Below are 19372 nucleotides of genomic sequence, written 5' to 3'. Positions count from 1 at the left end.
GCACATGTATACAATGGAATACTACTCAGCCGTAAAAAGAAACGAAATTGAGTTATTTGTAGTGAGGTGGATGGACCTAGAGTCTGTCATACAGAGTGAAGTAAGTCAGAAAGAGAAAAACAAATACCATATGCTAACACATATATATGGAATCTAAGGGAAAAAAAAAAGTCATGAAGAACCTAGGGGTAAGATGGGAATAAAGACACAAACCTACTAGAGAACGGACTTGAGGATATGGGAAGGGGGAAGGGTAAGCTGTGACAAAGTGAGAGAGTGACATGGACATATATACACTACTAAATGTAAAGTAGCTAGCTAGTGGGAAGCAGCCGCATAGCACAGGGAGATCAGCTCGGTGCTTTGTGACCACCTAGAGGGGTGGGATAGGGAGGGTGGGAGGGAGGGAGACGCAAGAGGGAAGAGATATGGGAACAGATGTATAGGTATAACTGATTCACTTTGTTATAAAGCAGAAACTAACACCATTGTAAAGCAATTATACTCCAATAAAGATGTTAAAAAAAAAAAGAATAGAATTTTTGGTAACTGACCTTTTATTATAAATAAGGAATTCCCTCCTCAGTTCCATTTTTTTAACATTTAATATGTAATTAATTAAAATCATAGTACCTTCACTGTAACATAAAAAAAAAATTCACAAAGTCTTTAGAATTATTCATTTGTTCTGTGTATATTAACTCAGTGTGATAAATGCTGAGCCTAAAAAAAAGTAAGTTTCTTGCTTCATTGAATTTAAAGTTTAGCAAGAGAAAAAGGCACTACAGTATATTCTAATGAATTACCTTTATGAATTGTGCCATGAGAGAATTGTGCCAAATTGTATGGGAATGGTGATAGAGACATGCAACTTAGTTTAAAAGTTACTTTCTCAAGTGTCCCTTCCCTATTCTCTAGACTGAGAACTGAAGAATGAATAGGAATTTGCCAATCAAAGGAATAGCATGTTTGAAGGCTGAGCAAGAAAGTGCTTGCTGTGTCCAAGGAACTTAAGAAAGCTAGTGTAAAGTATAGACAATGCTTAGAGATAAAACTGGTTCAACAAAACAGTTTTAGGAGGCCCTTTCAGCAGTCCAAGTGAAAGGTGATAGTGGTATAGATTACAGTTGGTGACATTTATACTAGAATTAGGCAGATTTAAGAGTTATTTAAAAAATTGAATTCGAAGGCCTTGGTTATTGATTGAACAGGTGTAGGAGGTAAAAGAGTGGGAATGATCTGGGATGACTCCTGAGTTTCTTCCATGAGCAACTGACTGACAGTGGCATTTACTGAGCTCAGCAATCCTGGCATAAGAGTTGGGTATTGGTAGCAGGGGAGAGAAAAAGATCCTGTGATCAAGTTTGGAAAAGCGTGAGTACCAATCATTTCAATGAGGTGGATTGGAAGGAACCCATATTGGCGTGGCTGAAGAGTGAATGGGAGATGAATAAAGAAGCAGAGACAGTGTGGACCACTTCAAAAAGTTTGCTATGAAGTGGGTATGGGGTTGAGGGAAGGTATGTTAGGAAAGGAGAGACCTGAAGAGATAGATGAAGATGAAGGTACTTGATAGGTTTGGTGATGGGAAGTTGAGTACATTTCTATCTGATAGCTTCTCTTTTCTCTTTAAGTAAGTGTTAAGAATGAGAAAAGATCACAGGAAGGGTGACCAAGATTTGAGGAAAATGGAGATTTAATATCATCCCTGATACAGAGTGAGAGAAACATTATAAGATTGTCATATACATGAAGGTCCTATTGAGGCTGATGATCATGAATTGGTATTAGTAGTGACAGCGAAATTCTTCTTCAGTGACATTCAGCTTTACATGTATAGGCCCTGGAAGCCATTTTCATCCAGAATTAGGATTTTACCAGGGCATTATGACCCAAGGACAGAGAGGAAAGGGAGTTTAAGGTATTTGCAAGAGAGTGACTAAAATTTTAAGCCCAGGACTCTAAGCTGGATGGGGAGAGAATTTTATTAAGGAAGACAGTGATGGATCTGAAGAAAACTGAGGAATTAGTTAACTGGAGGTTCACGTGAAGTTGAAGCAGAATTGTAGTAGAGTACCTGAGCAAAATCCCTGGAAGAATAGAGGTTGTGATCAGAGAATGGGATGTTTGAATTAGAGATTTTACATGTGGAATAATAGTCCCAGGTATAATCATAGTAGCAGGTAACTGCAGCATAGTGAGGTGGGACAGTTAGAAATGAAGCAGCCAAGAAAAGTGAGAGTACTGTTAATCCTTTGAGGAAAATTCTCTTATTATCCTGATTTTACACATGAGGAAACTGAAGTTTAGAAACTGAGTTAAATAGAATGTTGAAGGCTACAGAGAAAAGCCAGCACTTAAATCCATCGTTGTCTGACACCAGGACCATTTTTTAAAATTACTCGGTTACACGGATGCGATATGCAGTATGGGAGCAATAAATAGTTGTTGATGATTGGTTTTAATTGGTTTTTGATTACCTTAAAGAGATGAATATATTTAGGTTAACATATAAGAATTACATGAGAAGGACTCAAATTCCCAAAGGGCAATTACTTAAAAATTGAGATATTTAGAAAAGAAAAATTTTTGCTCTTCATTTATTCAAAAATGAGTTATTGAAAGAAATTTAGTACTATTATTATTGAAGACCTGCTTTATGCCAGGCATTGTCCTAGGCACTAGGGTTATCAAAGATGAGTTAAGTTTGGTCTTTGTAACTGAGATATTCAATAGGTGTTCCACATCTGGAGAAGCTTAGGTCCAGCATTATAGCATGAAAAAAATGGACTAGATTAGAACTACAGGTATAGAATCTTTTAAGGAAAAAAATAGCTTCTTACATCCCTTCCTAGATATACTGAATTAAAATTACTGGAGGTTGAATCTAGGAACTTATTTTTTAAAGTTTAGTGATTCTGATGATCTACCAGGTTCTGGAAATAGTAGACTAGATAACTTCTTAAAGTCCGTTTCAAACCTTTGACCTTATTTCCTATTCCATTTCTGATAGTAAGGATTGTAATAAAGTATATCCTAGAAGCCATAAAAATTACTTTGTTTTAATAGTTTATTTTTTATATAATTTAGGAAATTCACAAGGAGAAGCAATTTCCAGCAAAGTGGAAACAAATCAGACAAGGGGTTCTTTGTCTCCAGAGCCAGCGCACTTGCTCTCCTCACTTTCTTCATTTCAGCCAAAAATATTCACACAACTACAGGTAAGTATCCAGTGTAATAGCCAAATTTGGGGCCCTTATCGTTCTTCCTCAATCTTCCCTCTTTTCTTAGGGATTTAACAGAATTGTTATAGAATTATAAAGATGATCAAAGATGTTTTCATCATTAATTTTCTGACTTTTTTGTTTCTTGATTTAAGATGATAATTCAAACAATATGTTTTGGAAAAGTTTGAATTGACTATGCATGCGATAAAATTAGTTGTACTAATTTTCCTTTGGTTCTTGTTTCTGTCCTCACTTAATATTTGTTATTAGCTATACTCTTAGCTTTTATTCCAATTTTGTGTCAAAAGAGTAATATATTTGATAAGAAAAACATACATAGTAAATTCAAACATTTTGATATAACTCTTTTCGGTTCAAAAGGGTTTGCAGTTGCAACCAAGATTCACATCTTCTGATGGATCACCAGCTCTGATATCAGTAAATAATCACCCCTCCTCCAGTCCTTCAAGACTTCTGGATTCAGTAGGAAGTGCTGTAATGAATAATAATTCTCTGCTGCTTGGCCAAACTCATTGCCTTCAAACAGATACATGCCTAACCCAAAACAATAGTATTTCCTCTACCATGGGTAACCTTCCAGGACCCGATCAAAATCTGGTTGCAGTGGATCAGCTGGTGGAAGTTGGAGATGTTGAGGATACAGAGAATCTGGAAGGAAATGTTCATCGGATTCTGCTGGGAAATGTTCAGACCATTCCAATACAGATTATAGACAGCCACCCAGCTCTTAGTAAGTTAAAATCATATGATTTTATTTTTTTTAACCTTTATGGACTATCATTACTATTACACTAGAGAAAAAAAACTGTCATTTCTACTCAGTGGGTTTATAATATATTAATAAATCAAGTAAAACCAGGAGAAAAAGGGAAGAAATTTGGTGACCATGAATTTAATAACTTTTAAACATTTTAGTGTTTTTCTTTATCAAAATTATTCATTCCCTAATTACCTAGTTTTACATGGAAAATCTGTGGTGAGGTGAAATCAGGAAGGTCATTTTTTTTTTTTTTAGGAAGGTCATTTTTGAATGCATGAAAAAAATACTAGAGAAACTCTAAAAGGAAAACTATTTAGTGTAAAGGTTATTATGGAAAAATTGATACACACACACAAAGAAAAATGGGATGAAGTTGGCAGATGTAAAGATTAAAAGGAGGATTTTGAGTTATAGACTTAAATGTTGAGTTCTATAGAAATTGAAAGAGAACTAGTAAGACTTGGGGACTTGGTTTTAATCCAAGACTTTGTTGCCTTCACTTTAGAATGAACCCAGTCAACATAGTAATAAATTCTGTTAACTGCTACTTGACCTATGCCATTTCTTTTCACACAAATTGTTCTGGATTGGGCGTTTTTGTGGGAAAAGATCTGCAGTTTGCTTTGAAGAACAAAAGTCTTCATAGAAATTATCCTTAGAACATATATTTTTCCCTCCATGTGTGAGATAGTGCCTTCCAGAAAAAAATAATTGGCTTTTAAATTTATAGGAAGCATACTTTTAAGAAAATTTCTCCAGAGGGCTGTGGCAGTTGTCTTTAGGAACTTTAGGAGAAGAGAGAGAAAAGGAATATACATGAACTAATCCTCACAACTACCCCATGAAATAGCTAGTATTGTCCCCATTCTACAGATGAGGAGACCAAGGCTCTGGGAGGTTAAGTAATTGCCTAAAAAATCACATCTAGTAAGTGACAGAGAGGGCATTTAAACCCGGATCTGTCTGCCTCCAAAACTTCTTCCAGTTCTAAGATCTCTCGTCCCTCCATTGTGCCAAGGATTTCTGGGAGCTGTAATTCAGATTGCCTTAAAGGAGACCCTCTTTGGATCTGAACTTGCGTGATCTATCAAGTTAGATCATGATTTTAGGGACTAGTTCACCTAAATATGAATTCTCAGGATCACTCAAATCCATCCTCTACTGGTTTTCTCGATATGGTGTAGGCTAAACTCTAACACACCTGTATGTGACAAGCATTAGGTGTGTTCAACACACTTTTCTGAGCAAGTATAGTCCCCTTGACCTTGGTTCCCCATAGCAACTGAAAAACTGATATTCCTGAGAAAGAGAAAGATTTTATCTTAGGTATCCCACCTGCCAGATCACAGTAGTGTTGCTGGTTTGCTACATTTACATTAATTTGGTCATAAGTACTTTGAAATTAGAATGGTAATACATTCTGAAATGTTTCACATAAGCAAACACATAGCTCGTGCAGCTAAGTCAGAGCTATCATTTAAGATGTTGCATATTTTTTCTGAAGTATTTAAGTAGTGTGGTTTCTTTAGGGAGACAACATTGAGTGAGTATGGAGACCATATGAGAATGGTAACACATCAGTGGATTTGTAGTATATGTTTGCTGTTTGTAAAAAAAAAAAATCATTTTCAAATAATGAGAGGCTTCCTTTTAGTCACACATATTTTTAAAGACAGTTGAGTTTAAATATGAGATATTCCTCATAATTTTATCAAATTATGGACTGATTTTTGGTCAAAGAATCTTTTGAAGAGTGTAACTTTGCAGTTTTCTTGGTCTCTTTTTTTTCCGTACTGAAGGAATTTAATATGAATGACCGTTAAGATGTCAGAAGCATTGAGTTCTCAAATACACCAACTGATTTTCTAAATTACTTGATTCTTTTTCCAAACTACTGTTGTTTTTTTTTTGCCTTGCTTCTAAATTCATATAATTCTAAAGATTCCAGTATTATAAATTATATTAACCCTTAGGATTTTTCTTTTATGTTCGGTTTTAAAGTTGAAGAAAGTCCAGAAGGTACCATTTCTGTGAACCAAGTTAAGCAAGAACCCAAAGAACCAGCATTATCTATGGAAGCAAAAAAAAAATTGGACTGTAAGAAATTGTCTGCTACATAAATTATTGAAGCTTTTCAGAATTTACAACTCTGGTGACTTCTGATGTCATAAAAAAGAAGGTGAATATTATCAAAGCGCAGCATTGTGATAAGTGGACTGAAGACTGGTTTAATGAGCAGCTTTAATTTAAAACTGACATATTTGTTGCTAACTCCCTATTTTTACCTTAAGAGATATTTTATTCCTCTTATTTTGTATAATTCTTATGGTTTTTGATTATCTGATAAGGCCAGTATTTCAAAAGGTCATCTGAACGTATCCACATATCTAATTCATCCTCTGGAAATTAGATATTAATTTTGGTTCTTAAAAAAGAACAACAAAAAAAGTATGTGAGTTTGTGTGTGTGTGTGTGGTGAATTTTTTTGAGTTCTGAAAGAGTTATTCCCTCTTTAAAGTTGTGAAGAAAATTTTTAAATTGGCAGACGAGAGAATATCTGAGGTCTGTCTCATTTGGAAAGAAAAACAACAGATTTTACATCATAACATGAAGCCCAACATTCACATCTGTGAAAACTATGTGGTTGCATTTTAGCTTCTTCCATTCTAATTTTTATACTTAAAACTACAAACCAGTAGTATACCAATGGTCATCTAGTAGAAATTTACAGTGTCTTGGTAAGTACTGAGAGTTTTAACTTGAATCAGATAAGCAAGAGAAATAAATGCTTTTTGCATGGATTTATACAGTATTGTAGTTAAAATACTACTTATGGGTTGAAAAATGTAGAAATTGAGAGAATTCAGAAAGAATAATAGAATTCCCTGGTGTTAACAGATAATTAGGGGAACTTTTTGATATCAGCAGAAGATTTTTCTCTTTTTTTTTTCCCCCTATTTTGTATTGAAGATTCAGCTCTGGTTAGAAAAGAATTTGAGTTGTATTTATTTTTCTGTGCCAGAGTTCTTAATGAATTGATGGTATTAAAATTTATAGTATTTAAAGGTAAAGATTTGTAGTTGAAACTTTAGTTCATATTTAAAACTTTAAAACAACTGGTGTGTTATATTTGCTTGTTAAATAAGCATATTTACTTCAAATACTGAACAAGTACTAATCAGTATATTCATTATAAGCTTCTCTTTTCCAGAAGGTTGGTAACCTAGAAATGTCAATTATAACTGTCAAGAAATCACCTAAAGGCTTTTTTTCCCTGTAGAGACCATGTGTGGGTTTATTTAAATTTTTATTTAAAAATAAGAATTTCAAATGGATTTTAATGTTTAATATTCAAAGCATACAGAATATAATATGAAATTCAGCCTTAATACTTTACATGAATATGAGTCTTTTTGTAAGTATATTTACTTCAAATACTGAATAAGTACTAATCAGTATATTCATTATAAGCTACTTGTTTCTATAAGGCTGGCGAACTGGAAATGTCAATTATAGCTGTCAAGAAATCAACCTAAAGCCTTTTTTTCCCCCAGAGATCATTTGTGGGTATATTTAAATTTTTATTTAAAAGTAATAAGCATTTCCAATGGATATTAATGTTTAATATTCAAAGCATGCAGAATATGAAATTTAACCTTAATACTTCATATAAATATGAGTCTTTTTGGCTTTTCTAAGTTCAATCTCCCATTCTTAATTCACTTTAATTGTTTCAGGTACACAACATGTATCTAAGTATAAAGCACTGTTATGTTAGAAGCAGATGGAATTATAAAATTCCTTGCTCTTTATATTTATACCCTATTTAACATAAAAGTTATTTATACCTATATTTAATGCAAAGTTAATATTCAGTTACATATATAATTTTTTAATAAGAATTGCTTTTATTTTTCCTAAGAATTGAAAATACTTGATGTCAGCATTTATAGAGGCAGGCTGCCAAATCTGTGTTATGCTAAGTTAAACACAACTTTTGGGCTTCCCTGGTGGCGTAGTGGTTGAGAGTCCACCTGCCGATGCAGGGGACACGGGTTCGTGCCCTGGTCCGGGAAGATCCCACATGCCGCGGGGCGGCTGGGCCCGTGAGCCATGGCCGCTGAGCCTGCGTGTCTGGAGCCTGTGCTCCGCAACGGGAGAGGCCACAACAGTGAGAGAGGCCCGCGTACAGCAAAAAAACCCCCACAACTCTTACTTACCTCAAGCCCAGTTTTCTCTTAGTCTGTGTGTACTTAAAGGGTATAAGTCCCAATTAATTTATAGTTTAGTGTTGCATTGTGGGTAATATTCATTTCATTTGTTATTTCTAGTTTTTATGGAAACATTTTTCAAGATTTTAAATAATAGATCTTTACCTTTCATTAATGACGATAGTTTATTATAGTTTATTGAACTATATTCCTTTGGAGACATTCCTTTTTGATGTTGCTAAGGAGAAATGCTTGTTAAGATACAAACTCTAGTCAGTTACCTAGGAGGATGAGAGCTGTCAGAGGATCCAGACTTTAGCACTTGGTCAAGAACAAAACATAGTTTAAAAACATTTCTCACTTAATTCTATGTGAATGTCTCTTCTGATACTTTTTTTACGAGGACAGAAAGTTGCAGTGAATCTTCCCCACAAACAAAAAGAAAAAAAAAGAGCGTGAAGGTTTAAATCCCTAATTGTATACTCTTTTGGTTTTTAGGTAGGAACTGGAACTATCAATATTTTCATGTAAGTATTTTAATGAGTAGCTCTTTAAAAATGGTTTCTAAATTAATTTTTAAAAATTAATTTGTCTTCCAAATGCATGTTCAGTCACAGTATATTGGTATTGTATTTTAAAGGTGCTTAGCGTTGCTTTTTTAAAAGTATGTTTACGTTTTTTAAATATTCAGTTAATTTTAAAATGCACAGGGTATTAAATACAGCGCATAAAGTTTTCAGTATCTGTATTTGGCATTCTCCTAACAGCTCTGCAGCAAAGTTTGACATATGCTCTTTTGTGTCATGTATTACAAGGTGTAATATCTGTAGTAGAAAGTTGGATGTTCAAAACAAGCAGTTAGAATTCATAATTACAGCTGAGCTTGTTTCTTTATTGTAGTTATCATTATAACTAAGCCTCCAAGTGAACATTATATATACTACAGTGAATTATAGATAAACACAGGCATGGTGGGTCCTTCCCTCAATATTGATTTTCTGTGTAAGCAGTTAACATACTTAAAAGAAAAAGCCTTTATGTCTTATACAAGGTAAATGTTTTCTAAAAGTCACAAAACTGATAGAAAATAGTCTTGGTGATATGGTCCTGCATTAGAGTTTCTAATCTTGAGGCCTACCAGCTTGTGTTTCATCTTTATATCCTGTCAAAATACATACTTAATCATGTGAATATGAGAAAGATGCAGTTTAATTTTGTACCAGGTTTTTTAAAAAATTAAAAAATGTGTGTATATGTGTGTGTGTGTATATATATATATAGTAACTTAATGTTTACTGTCCTTGTTATAATGTAATTTTTTTCATTAAAAAATACTGTTACTTTTTTCTTAAGCTTGTTAGTTTCCTTTTTATACTTTTCCTGAGCATAGTGGTAATTTTGTTCATCTTGAAGATGCTGAATAAACACATTAGTACCTGAGAATTTTGGCTAGAGATTTATGTTCAATTTGGAACCTGAATGTTTTTAAGCATAACTACCAGTAACTCCTGTTATCATTATGTTTGGGGATATATATGCATTCAGTGCTCTCAACTCAGCCAACTATCAACATTTTAAAACAATGTGTTTAATAGGGTGTAAGTAATTCTTTTTTCCCCCCATATTTTGGCATTATAACATCTTCAAGTACAGTTTTATATTTTTGGAGTAGTGACAGGAGTATGTGATTTAAAAAGTCACATACTTTTGAAAGTCACAAAATCATTAATTTTTTCCCTCTTTGCTTTTTTTTCCCTTTATTCCACTCTACCTATTTTTCAGGACCATAGAATATCTTACTCTCTCTCCAGAGGGGGACTGCATCGTCTCTTCCCCATCAACTGATTAGGCTTTAGACATCTTAAATAGTGTATTATTTTTATCTAAATATCTGTAATTCTACTCATTTAACATAATGGTAATGGCAAAGCCTAGTATACTTTTGCCACATACATGTTAGCTATGAATTCTGTTGCTGAATAATATAACATCCATTGCCGACTGAATTCTAAAAACTTAAGGAATTAACTCAGAATTTTTAAAAAATCACATTTGTTAATGAACCCTAAATTGATTCATGAGAAAAATAAACTGTATGATTAATATGGAAAACCTTTGAGAATGTGATATGGGTGTAAGAGTGCAGGGGAGATGTTGCTTAATGGTACAAACCTGCAACTAGTAGATACATAATTCCTGGAGATCTGATGTACTGCATGGTGATTATAGTCAACAATACTGTATTATAAACATCAAAGTTGCTCAGAGACTAGATCTTAATTGTTCTCACTACAAAAAAGAAATAATAATTATGTGACATGATAGAGGTGTTAGCTAAAGCTACAGTGGTAATCATATCGCAATATATAAATTATCGAGTTAACACATTGTACACCTTAAATGTTATATGTCAATTATATCTCAATTATCAAAAGAATTCTAAAACCAGAGGAGAGAATGGGAGTTAGATACCAGCAGAGTTTTAATTTTTAAATATCTCTATTTAAGTATATAATTGACATAAAATAAACTGCACATATTTATAGTATACAATTTGGTAAGTTTTGATGTATGTATATGTCTATGGAACCATCACCACAGTCAAATAAGGAACATATCTATCACCCCCAGAAGATTCCTGGTGCCTCTTTGTAATCCATTCCCACTTCTTCCTGCCTCCACCCTTACCCCACCATCCCTAAACAACTACTGAATTGCTTTCTGTCACTAGAGGTCAATTTATTATGTCTACAATTTTATAAAAATGAAATTGTATAGTATGAGCCTTTTTAAAATCTGACTTTTGTCACTCAGCATAGTTATTCTGAGATTCATCTATGTCACAAGATGTATGAATAGTTCATTCCTTTTTACTGTTGAGTAGTATTCCATTGTATGAATATACCATAATTTGTTTATCCATTCAGCTGTTGATGGGCATTGGGTTGTTTACGTTTCTTGGCTATTACAAATAAAGCTGCTATGAACATTTGTGTAAATCTTTGTATGGACATATGCTTTCATTTCCCTTGGGTAAATATAGGAGTAGAATGGTTGGGTCATATGGTAGGTATAAATCTAACTTTTTAAGAAACTCTGAAATGATTGTACCATTTTACATTCCAATCAGCAGTGTATGAGAGTTCCAGGTGCTCTATATTAATAGGCAACACTTGGTATGGACAGACTTTTATTTTTTTATTTTTATTTTTTAATTTTTTGCGGTACGCGGGCCTCTCACTGTTGTGGCCTCTCCCGTTGCGGAGCACAGGCTCCGGATGCGCAGGCCCATTGGCCATGGCTCACGGGCCTAGCCGCTCCGTGGCATGTGGGATCTTCCTGGACCGGGGCACGAACCTGTGTTCTCTGCATTGGCAGGCGGACTCTCAACCACTGCGCCACCAGGGAAGCCCTGGACAGGCTTTTAAATTTTAGGTATTATAATAGGTGTGTAGTAGTAGCTCATTGTGGTTTTAATTTCCATTTCTCTAATACCCAGTATTGTTGAGCATCTTTTCATGTTTCATTTGCCATCTGTATTTCTTCTTTAAGTGTTTGAATCTTTCACCTATTTTTAAATTTGTTGTTTTCTCATTATAGAGGTTTTAAAAGTATATTCTAGATACAAGTCCAGTATTAGAAATGTGATTTACAAATATTTTCACCTGATCTGTAGCTTATCTTTTCACTCTCATAACAGAATCTTTCAAAGGACAGAAGTTCTTAATTTTGATAACATCTAATTTATCTTTTTTTTCTTTAAGGATGATATTTTCATGTTGTATCAAAGAGATCTTTGCCTAGCCCAAGGTTTTCTTGTTTTCTTCTGCAAGTTTTTTAACTTTAGGTTTACATTTAGATCCATGATCCATTTTGAATTAATTTTTGTATACGTAGGGCAAGGCATAGATTGACTGTTTTTGGCATATGAATATCTGTTTGTTCCAGCATCATTTTTTGAAAGAATTTATACTTTCTCCATTGAATTGAATTTATACCATTGATGAAAAATCCATTCATCACATATGTGTGGGTCAGTTTCTGGATTCTGTTCTCGTCCATTGATCTGTCGTTTATCTCAGTGGTCTCAACTGGGGCAATTTTGCCTCCAGGGTACATTTGGCAAAGTTTAGAGACAATTTTAGTTGTCGGAACAGGGGAGATACCACTGGTTTCTGGTAGATAAAAGCCAGAAATGCTGCTCAGCATCGTAGAGTACATAGGACAGCTCCCACAATGAAAAATTATCTGGCCTAAAATGTGAGTAGTACTGGGATTGAACAACTCTGTTCTATCTTGATACTGAATATCACACTGTCTTGGTTACTGTAGCTTTATACACTGTCTTGGTTACTGTAGCTTTTTAATAAGTGTTGAAGTCAGGTAGTGTAAGTCCTTGAATCTTATTCTTCTTTTTCAACTTTGTTTTGGCTATTCTAAAGTCCTTTTTTTTTATGTGAATTTTAGAATCACCTTGTCAATTTCTTAAAAAACAAAAAATCTGATGGAATTATGTAGAATATATAGGTCAATTTGGGGGTAATCGAAATTTTAATATTGACTCTAATTTTTCTCTGCAATGTATTAGAGTTTTCAGTGTAGAAGTCTCATGTCTTTTGTCAGATTTATCACTAAGATGTTATAAATAGTATTATTTTTAATTTCAACATCTGATTTTTGCATTAGTATATAGAAATACAGTCGATTTTTTATATGGACCTTATATGTTGCAACCTTATTAAACTCATATATTAGTTCTAATAGCTCTTTGGTAGATTCTATCAGATTTTCTACATAGACAGTCATGCTGTTTTATATCTTCCTTTCCAAGCTGGATGCCTTTTATTTCTTTTTCTTAACTATTACACTGGCTAGAACCTAAAGTACAATTTTAATTGGAAGTGACTAGAGTGGACATCCTTGCTTTGTTTCTGATCTTTCACCTTTAAGCGTGATGTTAACCATAATTTTTGCATAAGTCCTTTATCAAATTGAGTGAGATTCCTTATGTTCTTAGCTTGCTGAGAGTTTTTATTAAGAACGGATTTTGATTTTATCGAGTGCTTTTTCTGGATATATTGAGATGGTTATTTGGTTTTCCTTTTTTAGGTTTCTCAATATGGTGAGAGACTTTGAATTTCAAAGGGCAAAACAGCCTTGCATCCTTGCATTCCCGGAATAGATTGTACTCATTCATCAGGATGCCTTATCCTGTTCTATATATTGTTGGGTTTCAGTTACATTTAATGTTGTTATTGATATGGTTGGGTTTAAGTCTTCCATCTTGCTATTTGTTTTCTATTTGTCCCATCTATACTTTGTTCCTTTTTTTTTTATGCCTTCTTTTTGTGCAATTGAACTTTTTATGATTCAGTTTTACCTCTTTTATTGACTTATTAGCAGTAACTCTCATTATTTGAATGATTGCTTTAGTGCTTATACTGTACATCTTAAACTATCACCGTGTAACTTCAAGTACTATTCCACCATTTCACATAAGTGTAAGACTCTTAAAATAGTATACTTCCATTTTTTCCCTTCTCACCTTTGTGCTATTGTTGTCATACATTTATTTCCATATACCTTATCAACCCCACAGTATACTGTTATCATTTACACCTTAAATAATCAGTTATCTTATAAAGAGATTTAAATAATTAAAAATCTTTATATTACCCACATAATTATTATTTTCATTGTTTTTCATTCCCTTGTGTAGATCCATGTTTCCATCTGGAGTCATTTTTCCTTTTACTTCCTTTAACATTCCTTTAAATGGAACTTCCTTTAACATTTTTTTCTGGTAGATCTGTTGCTTATGAATTTTTCAGACTTATCAATCTGAAAAAGTCTTTATTTTGCCTTCATTTTTGAATGATATTTTCCCTGGATAAAGAATTCCAAGTTAATAGTTTTTTCCTTTATTTTACAATTGCTGTTCCACTGTGTTTCCAATGAGAAATCTGCTATCATTTTAATCTTTGTTCTTTAATATATGTCTTTCTTTTCTTTGGCTTATTTTAATATTTTCTTTTTATCACTGTTTTTCAGCAACTTCATTATGATATTCCTTGATGTAGTTTCCTTTACATTTCTTTTTTTTTTTTAAGATGTTGGGGGTAGAAGTTTATTAATTTATTTATTTTTGCTGTGTTGGGTCTTTGTTTCTGTGCAAGGGCTTTCTCTAGTTGTGGCAAGTGGGGGCCACTCTTCATCGTGGTGCGTGGGCCTCTCACTATCGCGGCCTCTCTTGTTGCGGAGCACAGGCTCCAGACGCGCAGGCTCAGTAGTTGTGGCTCACGGGCCTAGTTGCTCTGTGGCATGTGGGAATCCTCCCAGACCGGGGCTCGAACCCGTGTCCCCTGCATTAGCAAAAAGATTCTCAACCACTGCATCACCAGGGAAGCCCCTACATTTCTTGTATTTAGGTTTCTTGATCTTCTTGGATCTATAGTTTTAATCAAATTGGAAAATTATTCAACCATTTTTTTCCTTAAAAAACTTTGTCTTCCTTCATTATACTCTATCAGGGATTCCAAATATATATATATTGGATTCCAAAAATATATATATTCCAAATATATATATATACATATATATATGTCTGCTTGATGTTATCCCATATCTCATTTTAATTTTTTTCATTCTTTTTTTCTGTGTTCATATTGTATATTTCATTTTGCTCTGTCTTCAAATTCACTGATCTTCTGAAATGTCTAATCTGTTTAATGCCAAATTATTAATTGAGTTATTGGCTGATTTTTAGTAAAACTTGGTAATTAATGACCCAGTGTATTTCTCAACAAAGACATTGTAGTTTGCTTTTTTTTAAATTTTTATTTTATATTAGAGTATGATTGATTTACAATGTTGTACTAGTTTCAGGTGTATAGCAAAGTGATTTAGTTATACATATATCTATTCTTTCAAAGATTCTGTTTCCTATATAGGTTGTTACAGAGTATTGAGTGCTAATTGAGTGCTATACAATAGGTTCTTGTTGATTATTTTATATATTGTAGTGTGTATATGTTAATCTCAACTTCCTAATTTATCCCCCCCCCACCTTTCCCCTTTGGTAACCATAAGTTTGTTTTCTAAGTCTGTGAGTTTGTTTCTGTTTTGTAAATAAGTTCATTTCTATCATTTTTTTAGATTCCATTTAAATTCATTTTTTAGATTCTCTGTGTGACTTACTTCACTTAGTATGATAATCTCTAGATCCATCCATGTTGCTGCAAATGACATTATTTCATTCTTTTTTTATGGCTGAGTAATGTTCCATTGTATATATGTACCACATCTTCTTTATCCATTTATCTGTAGATGGACATTTAGGTTACATTCATGCCTTAGCTATTGTAAATAGTGCTGCAAAGAACATTGGGGTGCGTGTATCTTTTTGAATTATGGTTTTCTCCAGATATATGCCCAGGAGTGGGATTGCTGGATCATATGGTAGCTCTATTTTTAGTTTCTTAAGGAACCTCCATACTGTTCTCCATAGTGTCTGTACTGATTTACATTCCCACCAACAGTATAGGAGGGTTCCTTTTTCTCCACACCCTCTCCAGCATTTTTTGTTTATAGACTTTTTGATGATGGCCATTCTGACTGGTGTGAGGATGTACTCACACCTCTCGTTGTAGTTTTGATTTGCATTTTTCTAATAATTAGTGATGTTGAGCATCTTTTCATGTGCCTCTTGGCCATCTGTATGTCTTTTATGGAGAAATGTCTATTTAGACCTTCTGCCCTTTTTTTTTTTTTTTTTTGTGGTATGCAGGCCTCTCACTGTTGTGGCCTCTCCCGTTGCAGAGCACAGGCTCCAGATGCGCATGCTCAGCGGCCATGGCTCATGGGCCCAGCTGCTCCGCAGCATGTGGGATCTTCCCGGGCCGGGGCACGAACCCATGTCCCCTGCATCGGCAGGCGGACTCTCAACCACTGTGCCACCAGGGAAGCCCCCTTATGCCAATTTTTTGATTGGGTGGTTATGTTTTTTTGGTATTGAGCTGCATGAGCTGTTTGTATATTTTGGAGATTAATCCCTTGTCAGTTGCATTGTTTGCAACTATTTTCTCCCATTCTTTTTGTTGTCTTTTTGTTTTGTTTATGGTTTCCTTTGTTGTGCAAAAGCTTTTAAGTTTAATTAGGTGACATTTATTAGTTTCTGTTTTATTTTCATTACTCTAGGAGATGAGTCCAAAAAGATATTGCTGCAATTTATGTCAAAGGATGTCTGCCAGTGTTTTCCTCTAAGAGTTTTATAGTATCCAGTCTTACATTTACATCTTTAGTCCATTTTGAATTGATTTTATGGTGTTAGAGAATGTTCTAATTTCATTCTTTTACATGTAGCTGTCCAGTTTTCTCAGCATCAATTATTGAAGAGACTGTCTTTTCTCTATTGTATATTCTTGCCTCCTTTGTTGTAGATTAATTGACCATATGTGCGTAGGTTTATTTCTGGGCTTTCTATCCTGTTCCATTGATCTCTAAGTCTGTTTTTGTGCCAGTACCATACTGTTTTGATTACTGTAGATTTATAGTATAGTCTGAAGTCAGGGAACCTGATTCCTCTAGCTCTGTTTTTCTTTCTCAAGATTGCTTTGGCTGTTTGGGGTCTTTTGTGTTTCCATACAAATTTTAAGACGTTCGTTCTCTGCAAAAAATGCCTTTGGTAGTTTGATAAAAATTGCATTGAATCTGTATATTACTTTGTGTAGTATAGTCATTTTAACAATACTGATTCTTTTAAGCCAAGAACATGCTATATCTTTCCATCTGTTTGTGTCATCTTCAATTTCTTTCATCAGCGTCTTATAGTTTTTGGAGTACAGGTCTTTTGCCTCCTTAGGTAGGTTCATCCCTAGGTATTTTATTCTTTTTGATGTGATGGAAATGGGATTGCTTCCTTAATTTCTCTTTCTGATCTTTCATTGTTAGTGTATAGAAATGCAAGAGATTTCTGTGTATTTATTTTGTATCCTGCAACTCTACCGAATTCATCGATGAGCTCTACTAGTTTTCTGGTGGCATCCTTAGGATTTTCTATGTATAGTATCATGTCACCTGCAACCGTGACAGTTTTACTTCTTCTTTTCCAATTTGGATTCCTTTTTATTTCTTTGTCTTCTCTGATTGCCATGGCTAGGACTTCCAAAACTATGTTGAATAAAAGTGGCGAGAGTGGATATCCTTGTCTTATTCCTGATCTTGGAGGAAACGCTTTCAGCTTTTCACCATTGAGCCACCAGGGAAGCCCCTATACTCTGGTCTTTATGATTTCTTTCCTTTTGATAACTTTGGGTTTTGTTTGTTCTTCTTTCTCTAATTGTTTGAGGTGTAAGGTTAGGTTGTTTATTTGGGATTTTTCTTATTTCCTGAGGTAAGATTGTATTGCCAGAAATTTTCTCTCTTAGAAATGCTTTTGCTGCATCCCGTAAGTTTTAGAACATCATGTTTTCACCTTCATTTGTCTCTAGGTATTTTTTGATTTCCTCTTTGATTTCTTCAGTATCTTTTGGTTGTTTAATAGCATACTGTGTTTGTGGTTTTTTACATTTCTTTTCTTATAGTTGATGTCTAATGTCATAGATTGTAGTGGAAAAGATGCTTGATATGATTTTAATTTCCTTAAATTTATTGAGGCTTGCTTTATGGCCCAGCCTGTGAACTATCCTGTAGAATGTTCCATATGCACTTGAAAAGAATGTGTATTTTGCTGCTTTCAGATGGAATGCTCTATATATATCAATTAAGTCCATCAGATCTAATGTTTTATTTATGACCTGTGTTTCCTTGTTGATTTTCAGTCTGGATGATCTGTCCATTGATGTTAAGTGGGGTTTTTAAGTCCCTCACTATTATTATGTTACTGTTGATATCTCCTTTTCAGGATGTTAGCATTGCCTTATATATTGAGGTGCTCCTATGTTGGGAGCATGTATATTTACAATTGTTACATCTTTTTCTTGGATTGATCTCTTGATCATTATGTAGTGTCCTTCTTTGTCTCTTGTAACAGTCTTTATTTTAAAGTCTATTTTGTCTGATATGAGTATTGCTACTTCAGCTTTCTTTTGATTTCCATTTGCGTGGAATACATTTTTCCGTCCCCTCATTTTCAGTCTGTATGTGTCTTTAGATCTGAAGTGTGTCTCTTGTAGACAGCGTATATATGGGTTTTGTTTTTGTAGCCATTCATCCAGTGTGTGTCTTTTGATTAGAGCACCGAATCCATTTACATTTAAGGTAATTACCAATATATATGTTCTTGTTGCCATTTTGTTAATTGCTTAGGATTTGTTTTTGTAGGTCTTTTTCTTCCTTTCCTCTTTTATTCTCTTCTCTTGTGATTTGATGACTATATTTAGTGTTGTGTTTGTATATCTCTTCTTTTTTGTGTGTATATCCATTGTAGATTTTTGGTTTGCAGTTACCATGAGGTTTTGATATAGCAAATCAATATGTAACATATATTTTATATATACACACACACACACACACACACACACAAGATTGTTTTAAGTTGCTGGTCTCTTAATTTCAAATGCATTTCCAATATCCTGCATTTGTACTCCCCTGTTGTCACAATTGCTTGTTTTGATATCATATTTGTGTGTGGATGATCTCCTACCTTTACTGTATGTTTGCCTTTACTGGTGAGCTTTCCCATTCATAATTTTCTTGTTTCTAGTTGTGGCCTTTTCCACCCAGAGAAGTTCCGTTAGCATTTGTTATAAAGCTGGTTTGGTGGTGCTGAATTCTCTTAGCTTTTGCTTGTTTGTAAAGGGTTTGATTTCTCCATCAAATCTGAATGAGAGCCTTGCTGGCAAGAGTATTCTTGGTTGTAGGTTTCTCTGTTTCAGCACTTTAATATTGTGCCACTCCCCTCTGGGCTGCAAAGTTTCTGCTGAAAAATCAGCTAATAACCTTATGGGGATTCCCTGGTATTTGTTGCTTTTCCCTGTTGCTTTTAGTATTTTCTCTTTGCCTTTAAGTTTTGTCAATTTGGTTACTGTGTGTCTTGGTGTGTTCCTCCTTGGTTGTATCCTATATGGGACTCTCTGTGCTTCGTGGACTTGGGTGACTATTCCTTTCCCATGTTAGGGTAGTTTTCAGCTATTATCTCCTCAAATATTTTCTCA

General features: G+C 34.1%; 1 protein-coding gene across 1 annotated transcript in view; it reads left to right on the top strand.

The window, feature by feature from the left end:
* The window catches only part of CARF (calcium responsive transcription factor), a 96128-nt gene that overhangs the window by 42330 nt on the left and 34426 nt on the right, over positions 1-19372 (top strand). The window contains exons 14-17 of the mRNA XM_060152295.1: positions 3091-3221; positions 3609-3978; positions 6010-6187; positions 8718-8746. Coding sequence (XP_060008278.1) covers positions 3091-3221; positions 3609-3978; positions 6010-6128 — 620 coding nt within the window. The 3' untranslated portion in view covers positions 6129-6187; positions 8718-8746. The remainder of the gene's footprint in view (positions 1-3090; positions 3222-3608; positions 3979-6009; positions 6188-8717; positions 8747-19372) is intronic.

The sequence above is a fragment of the Lagenorhynchus albirostris genome, chromosome 6 (assembly GCF_949774975.1).
Source record: "Lagenorhynchus albirostris chromosome 6, mLagAlb1.1, whole genome shotgun sequence".
NCBI classification, from domain to species: Eukaryota; Metazoa; Chordata; class Mammalia; order Artiodactyla; family Delphinidae; genus Lagenorhynchus; species Lagenorhynchus albirostris.
Note: the sequence above shows the minus strand (reverse complement) of the source record. Positions and strands in the feature narration are given on the sequence as shown.